General features: G+C 38.0%; 1 protein-coding gene across 1 annotated transcript; it reads right to left on the bottom strand.

Moving 5' to 3' along the window:
- Positions 1-3743: 3743 nt before the first annotated feature.
- Positions 3744-8067, bottom strand: cmklr2 (chemerin chemokine-like receptor 2). The gene is made up of 2 exons (XM_087803958.1): positions 7925-8067; positions 3744-5916 (listed from the first exon to the last, which is right to left on the bottom strand). The coding sequence occupies exon 2, from the start codon at positions 5898-5900 to the stop codon at positions 4839-4841; it is 1062 nt and encodes a 353-aa protein (XP_087660084.1). The 5' UTR covers positions 5901-5916; positions 7925-8067; the 3' UTR covers positions 3744-4838.
- Between the last annotated feature and the right edge of the window lie 4570 nt (positions 8068-12637).

Here is a 12637-nt window from a genome sequence, read left to right as displayed (position 1 = left end):
CCTCCGCTATCTTTCTCTGGATGAACTAGTTAATCTGCCCGCTGCTCACTGGTGATGACGTCCCGTCACACCGTGGGGAAGGAAAGCCTCAAGACTCGCATCAATATCGCTTTCTGTTTTATTTTTAAAATTATCAATATTATCTATTATTTAATACACATATATTTTAAATCAAAATGTAAGATAAATTAAAATATAAAAAAATGAATGGCTATTTATTTTATGATTATATATATATTTTTTTATCAATAATTAGACATTTTAAGACGAAAGATAAAGAAATGAAAAGCCAATTGAAGTCTAAAAGTCATCATCATCAATATACATACTCACACATTTTATAAAACTCTCAAATAATTTAATACCAGCAGTGGCAAATGATTATGCATCTTGTTACTGAATCTTTGTTGTTTAGAAAATGTGTGTTTACTAACTACTACTACTACTGTTACAACTGACCTTTGAAAAATGTTATATATATATATATATATATATATATATATATATATATATATATATATATATTAATATTGGAGTTTTGAAGAGGTAAAATAAAAATAAAATGAAAAATAATTTTAATGTTGGAGTTTTGAAGAGGTAAAAAAATCTATCTATTATTAATACACATCTATTTTAATCAAAATGTATGATACATTAAAATATAAAAAATGAATGGCTATATATTTTATGATTATATATATATATTTTTGTCAATAATTAGACATTTTAAGACGAAAGATAAAGATTTGTTGTAATATATATATGTTTTAAATAAGCTGCATTTATCCAGGCCAGATGAGAGCCCATATTACATTTTTGTTTCTGAAAGATTGTTCATTTGAGTAGCCCTATGGCAATCATTTATTAATAATAATTTTACTGAATTTTAAATCAGAATGTTATTGCCAGTTTTGTAAACCCAACATAGGATTTATTTGGAATAAAATAATGAAATGAGATAACACACAATAAGCAATGGAAAAACAGAACCAAGCATACATATTATGCAACATAATTAATTATAGTTATATAGTACTTAAATGATCACCCTTTTTGATGTGGCCTTATTTTGTCTTTACAGCTATTAACATTAACATTGAATTATTTAACAAGAACAGTCTTTTATTTTTCTATTCTGAACTTCACACACATTTCTCGGCATGTTCGTGTTCTTGTTTGGTTTTTGTGTAGGTGTGTATCAAGTGTTTCACTTCTTGTGGTCACAGATTCTTACAGAAATGGGCACTTTTATTGAAAACAGTAAGAATGGATAGTGAAAGACGGTTCTCTTGTCTGAGCTTTCCACAAAGAACCAAGTGAACTTTCACCTTTTTGGAAGTTGCAACAGGCCTGTCTAATATCATCTTCATCTTCTCCAGACACCCTCTTGACGGCCTTAGCAGGTCACACAACTTGTGGCTTTTCTTAGCCACTAAAAGATAAGAGTGTGAGATCGCTTCACTGCTTAAGTATTTCAGATGTGATTGTTTTTCTAGCTATAATAAAAAAAACGTTCTTTATCAAATATAACCAGATTTTTTTGCCAAGAAGACATGTAATTAAGAGGACGTTTTAGCAGTATCACTCTTGTGCATGTCCTCCATGCATCTCCATGGTTAATGTTCTCCCAAAGTTCCCTGTTCATTAATGTGAGTGAATAAACGACAGAGCATCTGCTGCAGGGAAGTAAAACTGCTGACCTTGATAAATTATGAAGAAGTCCTCTGGGAGGCTTTGGTGAGAAGCCAGCATATGCTTCAACAAGACTTGTTTCTGATGATCTCTGATGTTCTCACTTTAACACAATATCAAGGGTTTACTTGCTGCTACTGTATATAGATCGCAAAATATTAAGGGGGTCATCGTTCCCTTGGGAGTTCATGATTGACATTCTCACCTAGAGGTTTAAAAATCCTCTTCCTTGTATTTTAGAGATACCCAGCGGAATTTAAATGTGCCTTTTCATGCAACTACTGGTGGCTCTATGGATGACTCAGTTCTTATCTAATAAATATATTCTATTAGATACCGAGATGTTTTCTGGTCATCTATCCTGGGTCTGCACTCATGCATGTTTCATGACTGGTTGAGAGATTTAAGCCACCTTTACTGGCTTCTCTTGGGGGACGTTCTTCTCTCATTCCGGCCAGCAGGGGGCGGTATTCACACAAATGATATTCAGCAGCCAGCTCAGTTGTTTGTAAAACTTTCTCTGTGAACCTACCTAAAGCATCTTGAGCTGAGTTCTCTGAGGAAAAGTAGCTACCTCACCACGTGGATTGTCGTTTTAGGCCAAAGCACTGTATGATAGCTGCTGCAGTGCATTATGGAATATTGAAGAGATTGGAGAGAATCGTACCAAGAGGCAGATAACTGGCATCCCCAATGGAACTGAGCTGGTTCAAAGGTCTTGGATATGGCGTTATGGTTTGTGTCTTTCTCTGAGACGGTTGGGTCTTCTTCCAAGACTGTGTCACCCTGGCTATGGGACAGATTCTTTTAAGTTGTGTCCAGGAGACACAGCTGCACTTTGGGAAATAGCCATTAGGCGTTCCTGTATTGTGAGCCTGGTGGTGCTCAGTGTTCCTCTATGGCACTGTATGTTCTCCACATGTCACTGAGTGATGTTGTTGTGTTTGCTTTGCAGAGCTCATCATATATATTACTGTTTGGTGTTAAATGTAAGTGAGCGAGAAATGTAAAGCCAATTGAAGTCTAAAACTCATCATCATCAATATACATACATTTTTTTAAACTTTCGAATAATTTAATACCAGCAGTGGCAAATAATTATGCATCTTGTTACTGAATCTTTGTTGTTTAGAAAATGTGTGTTACCTTACTAACTACTACTACTACTGTTACTACTGACCTTTGAGAATTTTTATATATATATATATATATATATATATATATATATACATATATATTAATGTTGGAGTTTTGAAGAGGAATAAACAAACAAAAAAACTTTTTATGTTGGAGTTTTGAAGAGGAAAAAACAAACAAAAAAACGTTTAATGTTGGAAAAAAATATATATATATATCTTTTAATGTTGAAGTTTTGAAGGGGTAAAAAAAAATGTACGTCTAAGTTTTGTAGAGGTTAAAAAAAGAAATAAAATAAAATAATTGTTGAAGTTTTGAAGAGGTAAAAAAAAATAATTTAACGTCTGAGTTTTGAAGAGGTTAAAAAAATAAAAAAAATAAAAAATGTTGGAGTTTTGAAGAGGTAAAAAAAATATATATATACATATTTAATGTTGGAGTTTTGAAGAGGTAAAAAAATATATATTTAAAAAAAAAAATATATATATATATATATAATCCTCTTCCTTGTATTTTAGAGATACCCAGCGGAATTAATTTTTAATAAGTTTTAAGTTTTAATTCCAGATGCAGAAATGATGAGGTAAATCTTAGCTTAAAAGTCATTGAGGCTACAAAAAACTAAAAATATCATGAACCCTTTCAAATGTATGGTATGAGAATAAGAGGCTGTCGAAATCTTTTAGTTTTGTGTTAATCTAGAGGGCGATTTTATCTCTCATGGACCTGCGGGGATCATGTTTAACACTCATGGAACAACGATAAATGAAAAAACTCTGATCTGATGAAGTCAAGACTTTTTAGTCAGCATTTTCATGTTACACAACAAACCATCTTGAATTCCACAGATGGAATGTTACATGAAATAACAGGAAACTCTATATGTTGACATCGGGAAACAGGAAAACACATACATGTCTCACACGCAGAAGGTCTTCCTTTCTTTGTCTACTATCTTTGTCATTGTCGAGATTTTACATTCAGGCATCTATGAGCTCATAAAAAAACATTTGTACAAAAGTCATTCTATCAAAACGTACATCTAGCTAAAATAAACCTAATTTGTTTTGATTATCAACATGAAAAAAAATGTAAACTGTACAGTAAATAGATCATTTTTAGACAATTAATTGTCAGCATAAGATTAGTTAGTCTGAGTTAGAAGTGGGTGCTTTATAAATGTTGGATATTAACGGTTGTAGTGCATTATGGGACTATGTAGACCAATTTGTAAATAGAAAGATTTGTCCCTTGACTCAGATCTGTCTGGCCGTCACAATGCTTGTACCGTGATATAAAACTAGAGTTTATTGCACATTAAAAATTGCTGAAATAGAAGACGTTGGTTGATATTCCTGCCATCTTGTTTTCAAAATAGGTGTAAGGTTTTAAATATCGCTGGTGTTGAAAGGAAAGGATGTGTTTTCTGATTTTCTCTTCTTGCCAGACAAGAGCCAGAATGTGCAAAGTCTGAACAGTTGTGGGTCATACTATCAACAGGATTGGGGTTGATCTGTTTTTTCATGCACTTTTATTAATTTTGGGCCAACTATAGTATTTTTTAAAGTGCTTGCTGGTCTCAAAATGGTGAACCATATTAGGCCGTACGGCTTCATAGAGCAAACCCAGAGAAACCCAGTCCAATGCTCTCAAAGTCCAATGGATCTTTGAAGTTCTGCTCCACTCCACCATATCAGAGGGTTGTATTTATTCATGTTAGCAGTTTTTGTTAATATAAATAATTGAATATATATTCTCCTTTTTACTCCTGTTGATGCAACTGCAGCAGTAATTGAAACGGCTCCGAGCTGCTTGTTCTTGATCCCAATTTTCCATGGTTGTAATCTGCCTCAAACAAGTGGGATCATATGAATCAGCAAAGAAAACTATAAGAATTTCAACATGACAACTGGAAAAATGGCTTTGATCCAGTAATCCCCCCACATTTACGCTCAAATAACCGCCGTGTTTTTCATGGACTCCCACGAAAATCCCGTGGTCGTCTGCGGTCACAGCGACGACGACGCCACAGGCTCCTCCGGGGTGCTGTTCTGATCAAACTCTGGCAGGGAGTCCATCTCGGTGGCAGAGGCGGACTGGTTGAGCTCTCTGAGTGAACTTTTAGTCAAATCCAAACACGCTCGCTTCAGAATGTGGCGAACCTTTTTGCCCAGGAGAACGTAGAGCAGTGGGTTGATGCAGCTGTTGAAGAAACCCAGACTCGTGGCCAGAGGGAATCCATATTGAAGAACCTCGTGTAGATGGGCGGAGGAGTGTATGGACAGCTCCATCAAGCCTAAAGTGTGGAAGGGAGCCCAGCAGAGGAAAAAGGCCAATATGACAGCCGAGACTGTTTTGGAGTAGCTGGAAAGGCGAAGCGAAGATCGCTTCACTTTGAGGGCAAGGAGGACTCCAGTCACGCTGATGGCCGCCAGCGGCAGGAGAAAGCCCACGGTGGTGCGGATGATGACCATGACGAAATGCCTCATGACCGCCGTGCGTGCATTTTGTTCGTGAAAGTTGTTGAAGCAAATCACCTTGTCGTGAAGGACCGCCGTGTCCCGGAAGATCAACGCCGGGCAGCTCAGGGCGGCCGACATCATCCACACACCGCTGCACACCATCCAGGCCCTCCTCACCGAACGGTGCCTCCGAGACCACTCCTGGTGGACCAGGGCGACGTACCTGTCGATGCTGATGATGGTGAGGAAGAGAACGCTGGCGTACATGTTCATCATGGACACGAAGGAGTTGACCTTGCACATGAAGAGCCCAAAGTCCCAGTGGAAATCCCTCATTATGTAATCGATGGAGAATGGCAGGAAGAGAACAAAGACAAAGTCTGCCATTGCCAGATTGAACAACCACACACTGTTCATGGTCTTCTTGCTTTTACACCCGGTCACCCAAATAACGATCCCGTTCCCAATCATGCCCAGCACAAAGGAGATGCTGTAGATGGCGATAGAGATGACGTGCAGCGTCGCTCTCTGACTGGGTTCATCTTTTGTCTCCTCCAGGTCGCCGTACTCCACGTTGTAGTTATAGGTGTAGTTGTCGTAGTCGTCCATGATGAGCAGAGGAAACCTGCGGGAAAAAAGAATACAATAATTTAGTGTTAAACTTAAGCAAGGGCTGGGGGCAAAATCCAGCCAACCAAATGATCTTGTGTGGCCTGCACTAGATTACTTGAAACCGTCAAGTTGACTCAAAATCAAATTCAATACGGGAAAGTATAATACATCAACCAATGAAGTATATACCATTAAGAGAGTATCTTTAAGTAGATATTTTATAATGGAATTTTTGAACCCATGTAAGCACAAACTCATCACAGAAAATACAAAGGTTGCTTAAAGCTAGAAGGAAAACGACAAACTTCTCAGTGGCAGTAATACTAACCACTACGCCACCATGTACACAGAAACAAGACCGTTTAAATGAAATGCTAATTTCACTGGAGACTTTCCAGGGGTCCCAGGTAGTTGGCCTCTAATCGAGCTACTGGGCCCCAATGAGGGAATACATAGAGGAAAAATAAGACTGAATTGGCATCATTTTCTCCTTTCAAGTATATATTTTAAAATCTTGTTTGTTACAACTACAAGTTCAGTGGCATTGTTGTGCTTAGTCATAAAAGGGTGTACTTTCTTTGGGGTCAACCTGCTGGTGTTGGACCTTCATTCAAAACTTGCTAGTACTTAATTTGGAAAAGCTAAAGAAGTTATCCAGAAGCTTAATGAGCCCCAAGACACCCAAACTTGTCCCCCACATTTCCCTAGTGTTATCACTAACAAGCTACATACGTTCTAACTTCTACCTGGAGGACTTTACTCAAACCGAAATCCACCGTCTGACTCATAATTCAGAGCTCATTAGTCCTCTTCAACACATTTTCTGTCGGGATGTTTTCAAAAGGATCCAGCTGTCTGGCCAAACCCCCTTCTCCATTATCCACTTCCTGTGTTGAAGTCAGTGTTGGGTGTGTCGTCAACATGCTGTCAAAATCCATTCGGATCAACAACGGGACGGACGGATGACCTCAAGTGGAGGACGGGCGATGCCTCACAGCAAGAATGAGGCTTCCTTCCAACATCATCATCGCTTGAGGTGATGCTGTCACCGCAAAGTTATTTTTATTGGCAGGTCTGTTGCTTACAATTAAAAATGAGTCACATGTTAACTTTTAATTGATTATTACCATAAGTGTCCAATAAACGACACAAGAGGGCATTGTCGTCCCAAATCCCACATTTAAACTGGCTCTTTAAGAATTTTTCCTGGCTTCTTGATAGCAAATCCTTCTCCACATTCCTTTTTTCCAAATTTATAAGACATTCTTCTCAAGAGACACACAGTTTGTCAACTTCAGCCTTATTTTTAAGATACAATTCACTTTTGCGTGGTCTTAAAACAATGTATCTTGTTGAAAAGAAATACTTCAGTCAAGGTCAAAACAGAGCGAGCACACTCTAATCTAATCTAATGTGATGCTAGAAAATCTCAAATGCAGTATAGAGTGAAAAACTGCTAAATTAAGCATCTTAAGTTTAAATATATAACGAATGTTGCACTGTGCTATATATGAAGCAGAAACACTGGGCTTTAAAGCTCAATAGAGCCCTTTGAAACTATTTAAAAAGTTGTTTTTATGATCTAATATTCACAAAAACAAAGAAGATGCCAATAAATTATATTTACAAGTTCAATGTAAAGGCCAAATTAATCACAAGTCTAATAAAACACGATTCATAAGAGAGTTATTTCATATTTCCATAATACATTTCTTTATTTTTCTTTTTTAATCTATTTAAACGTCAACTTTGTACGTTATTTGGAGTCTTGGAATAATGAGGTGTAAACGGTTATGATAGAAAAAAAAAATCCCAAAATGATTTAAAATGCAATGACGTCATACCCCTGACCACTTGATGTGCATCCAGGATATTAATTTACATTTATTTTAAACACGATCCAAAAGTTTTTTTAGTGGGATTTAACACCCATACTGAACACAAGGCAGAGTTTTTCCCCTAAAATTGCATTATTGCTGGATAGAGTTGAGTGAAGGCGCAGCACTGACTGTCACACATACCAACTCCGGGATAGTTATTTTCTCAGCGCCTCGATCCAAACCCCGACATCGCGTACGAATAACGGTCCAAACTCTCCGGAGCGAGTTGCCTCCCGGGCGTGAGATTGTGAGTCTGCAGCTTGTGCAGTGTTTCCGTGCGTGTGTCCAAGCCAAGCTCAGTCAGCGGTGGGCGCGCCTGGTGTCGCGTCACACACGGGACCACAGAGCCGGAGGGCGGGTTCGGTCCGGCGAGGAAGAATGCTTTCATTCAGCTCCTTGACCTGGACTCACATCTGAGACCCCCAGACCTAACGGCAAATCTTGACATTTTGCAGATTAAATGAATGTTTGGACTCTTTTCATAAACTTTTCATGTGGTGGTGGTGGTGACGTCACCGCGTCGGGTTCAATACGTTTATTATATAATTTAAACTTGTATTTAAAATAATATATCAGTATCTTTTTTTTTTTGCAAAAATATATATAATGTTATTTTTAATAAAAAAATGTAATTAGTATATTGCATGTGGAAGATATTTGCGTTAATTAATTATTAAAATGTCAAGTTTGGCAATATTTTATAATCCTTAATATAACACATTAGGTATTATATTTGTTTATGAATTACAAAAATGTTAAAAAGAGACTATGCTGGGGATTTACAGATATTATCAGTGATAATAACAGCATGCTTTAAAACATGTATATATATATATATATGTATATACATACATAAACATGTCCAAACATCAGCTTTAAAGGAACTAGAGACAAATGTATCCTCCCGTCCTCAGTCATCACCGGAATCTGGCAGGATTTCATTGTTGCTTTAGCTGCAGAGGACATAATAAATGCTGCCATCTAGCGGCTGAAGGTTAAATTGCAACACGAAAATTAACAAACAATATGCATTCTTGCATTTTAATTGTAAATTAAAAATATATATATTTTTACACACACTTTATTGAAATACAGTATATACCAAAAGATAACTATGAAAAAATAAGCTTTGAAAGCCCCCAAAAAATAAAAAATATGATGAAAGTGCTCTTGGCACATTATTGTTATGTTACCTAAGCTTTCTTTCATGATGTCTTGACTGCTGTCTGGTGGTGAGGAGGCCTCGCGGCGGACCCAGGTCCCTCTGGAGATTGTAAATTTTAACATGTAAAAAATGTTCAATCAAAACATTAAGACATAATGCAAATATGTGTAAAAAAAAAAAAACATAAATCAAAATGGAAAGTTACTTAATTTATAAACTATTAGGGGTCTCAGACATTATGTGTTTTTTTCTGGCAGTCAATGTTGTGTTTGCTACAGGCAAGTTAATCACTTTGACCTTTTCCTTTTTTTTTTTTTTTTCCTTTTATTATAACTTAAATTTGAAATACTTCCACCCTTTGTCACGTGGTCTGTCGACAAACTGTCACCAGGACAAGTTACAAACTTTTATTGTGACCTTTTCTCAGCTACCATAGCAAGTCCGTCAATCAAAATCCCAGATGTTTATTTCAAAAAGATTATTTTGGGAAACATTCCAGAACATCTGGTCACAGATTTTCAACTTAACTCGCCTCCGATACACGTGACTGAAACTGTCTCTCACTTCAGCAGCACACATCACACTCCCTCCACAGTTTTCTTCACGCCGAGCTCATCCTGATGCACTTGTTGTCCAGACTCTGGACGTCCTGCCCGGGATTTTGTTTGCGTCTGGATGAGTCATTGTTTTGACTTTGAACATCTGGAATGCACGTGGACCATCTCCTCACGGCACGGCACAGTATGGACTTGTTATGACTCGTCTCGCTGGCCAGAACGTTCTGATCTGTTATACGAAGAAAACAAAGAAACGCTCACATCAAGTGGTTGAACAAATGTCCTTGATCTTTGTATTGTTCTGTAAACACAGACACTTGGTCAGTGGTTCCTAATTTTTTCACCCCCCCATTTCATTTTTCTTTATCTAGAAAATCTGAAATCCGTAACTGTTAAGCTCATATAACATCTGCAGTAGGACTAACTGAACACGTCTTAATTTCCATAGAGCCATGATCTAGTGCCATGAACGTTTTGAAAAGAGTGTCTGGTCTTGTCTCTTCAACCAGTGCGAACCATTCGTCTTCACATGAAAGCCCAGAGCTCCGTTTGATCTCTTTGTGGACGTTTGAAAGCGAACTCATCTCCGTAGCTCTTTTAGAGATGTATATTACTGCGTCAGTGATCCATGTGCAGGTCGTGATGAGGTTCTTTCAAGTACATCCGATAACGTGAAATTGTTTCTTTCGTGATGATCAATTCCCTTCGTGGTGCAAACAAAGTGTCCATCTGCAGAGTTCATGGTGACAGTGTTGATCTAAGAGGACAATCATTACTGTCAAAGACATTCAACCCCCCCCCCCCCAAACTAATAATAGAGGCCATCATGCTAGGCTTCAATTTAAATGTTGAGGACCATCAGGCATTTGCTGAAGGACACCTGGGCCTGTCAGACGCCTACACATTAGGCCTTTAATGATTTGCTTTGAATGTATGCTAGACCTGGGCTGTGTTTTAGCCCAGAGGCCACAAGCTGCCTTTGACTTTGACATTTTGATTTATGTCATTTAGATATGAATGTTATGTTATTGCAACTTTGGCCAACTCCCAAAATTCCACCTAAACTGTCTTAATGAAACCACCCGTGTTGGTAGTGGCAACATGTAAAGTTGTCACTGATTAAACACCGTTTTAAAAGGTGCAATTTTTCATGTTGTGGGGATTTTGTGTTCCGGTGAACCGGCCCCTCCCCAGTCTCGTACGTGGTGATGGAAAATGAAGGACAGACACATGGATGAGTTTAAGACAAATGCTTGTTTAGTGAATTATGCAAAAGTCGGAGACAAACTTACGTGAACACGAGCGCTAGCAAGCAGAGAGATCTATCGCAGACGTCTTCGAATGCCAGAACGCAAAGATCTCACAAAATGGTGGATCTTTATAGTAGAATATTCAGGTTAACGCCTCTAGTCAAATCTACATGTAGGATTGGTCAGTAACTGTAAACACTTGATTCTAAGATGGCCGTCGCACGTGGTCGTCGTGGAAACTTACCAAAGGTTATTGTCTTCTGGAGAGAATCTGTTCCCAGCGACTTGCTGGCCTGTTGTGTCTTTCAGTGTGAGTTCTCAAACAGGTGTCCAGAGATTTGCTGGGAGTCTGGGATTGTTTAATCTTTCTGTGCTTGTGCAAGGCTTTGGGACCTGGCCTGTGAGTTGTGAACCTGAGTAGTTTGAGTTTAGTTTAAGTGAATGCAATGCAAGACAATGATTATTTAATATGAATTAAATATGAAAGATTATCAGTTAATCAAGTGACTATTTGAAATGTGTGTTAAATCTAGATGATTGATTACAGTAAAGTTGTCATTTCCTTACAATGCATTCATTGGTTTTCACCGTTGCTGTTGTCGTGTAAAAAGGTCTCGGTAAACAATAATAATAATAATAATAAACGGCGTATTTATTTAGCGATTTATAGGGGAACACAAAGACGCTTTACAAAGAGGATGAGAAATACACAAGAAAAAGAATGAAACAAAAACGTACAGAGAAGACAATCAAGAGCAGGACATTTTGGTGGGTTTTGAAAGTCTGGAGTGAGTCTGAGTTCCTGAAAGGTTGACGAAGTGAGCTCCAGAGTGTGTGGGCGGCAACAGAGAAGGCTCGGTCCCCTAGGGTTCGGTGCTTTGTCCTCAGGGAAGTGAGGAGGTTGGAATCAGAGGATCTGAGGTGGCGGGTTGATCAGTGGAGGTAGAGAAGGTCGGTGAGATATGAGGGGGCCCGGTTATTGAGGGACATTCAGGTGATGAGGAGAACCTTGTGGTGTATTCAAAGTGTAATAGGGAGGCAGTGGAGTTCTTTGAGGATGGGGTGATGTGGTCACCAGGTACAGGGACAGAAACATAAAACAGTTGGTGCGATATAGAAAAGGAAGTGAAGGATTTACATTGTCTCGGAATTTCTAATATGACAGGTATGCACAGTAGATCACATCAAGAATGCGCAACTCTGAAGCGAAGGGTTTCACAAAATCTATCAGTGGGTCTAAAGCCCAGTTCCTGCTGAATTCTTGAGGCATGTTTGTTTTTAAAAGCTGGTTACACAATAAAGACAACTTTAACAGCTTTTACTTAAGTAGAATCTGACTAACTTTCCATGTCCACTCTACATTTTTTGTCTTCAGGAAACTTAAACAGTGATATTTCCAATATATTTCCAGTATTTCCAATTAATATTCCAGGCTTGGGTACGTTAGAAAAGGCCGCAGCCACACATCTGCGGCGCATTTTGTCAAAGTTGAGTGGTTTTTGAGAAGTGTATAATCGGGAACCTTCACTTAAAAATGAGTTCAGAACAGCTGTGTTCGGTCTTCACAGGTTTGCAAAACTTCCGCTGGCGGTTAAGATTGAGCTGAAACCCATAAGGCAGGGCAATGAAAAAGCACGAGTCAGCGTTTTAGGAATTATTATAAAGATTGAAGATGATTGCATTTAAAAATACAGCACCCTGGTGGAAGTATTTCATAGAACTATTTGGTTAAAACTTGTATTGAAGTATTTTTTTCTCGAGTTCATTGTCTACGAAAGTGATTGTTTTTACCCTTTTTCGCTTCCCTTTATAAAGTAGAAAAGTGACTCACTTTAAAAACAATTGCGGTCTCTGCATTATTTTCCTTTCTTTTGAACAACTG

This window comes from Callionymus lyra, chromosome 12, assembly GCF_982586985.1.
Source record: "Callionymus lyra chromosome 12, fCalLyr1.hap1.1, whole genome shotgun sequence".
Lineage (NCBI taxonomy): Eukaryota > Metazoa > Chordata > Actinopteri > Syngnathiformes > Callionymidae > Callionymus > Callionymus lyra.
Note: the sequence above shows the minus strand (reverse complement) of the source record. Positions and strands in the feature narration are given on the sequence as shown.

Bases quoted from the DNA above. Each gene is read 5' to 3' on its own strand.
- cmklr2 (XM_087803958.1), bottom strand. From the start codon at position 5,900: ATGGACGACTACGACAACTACACCTATAACTACAACGTGGAGTACGGC.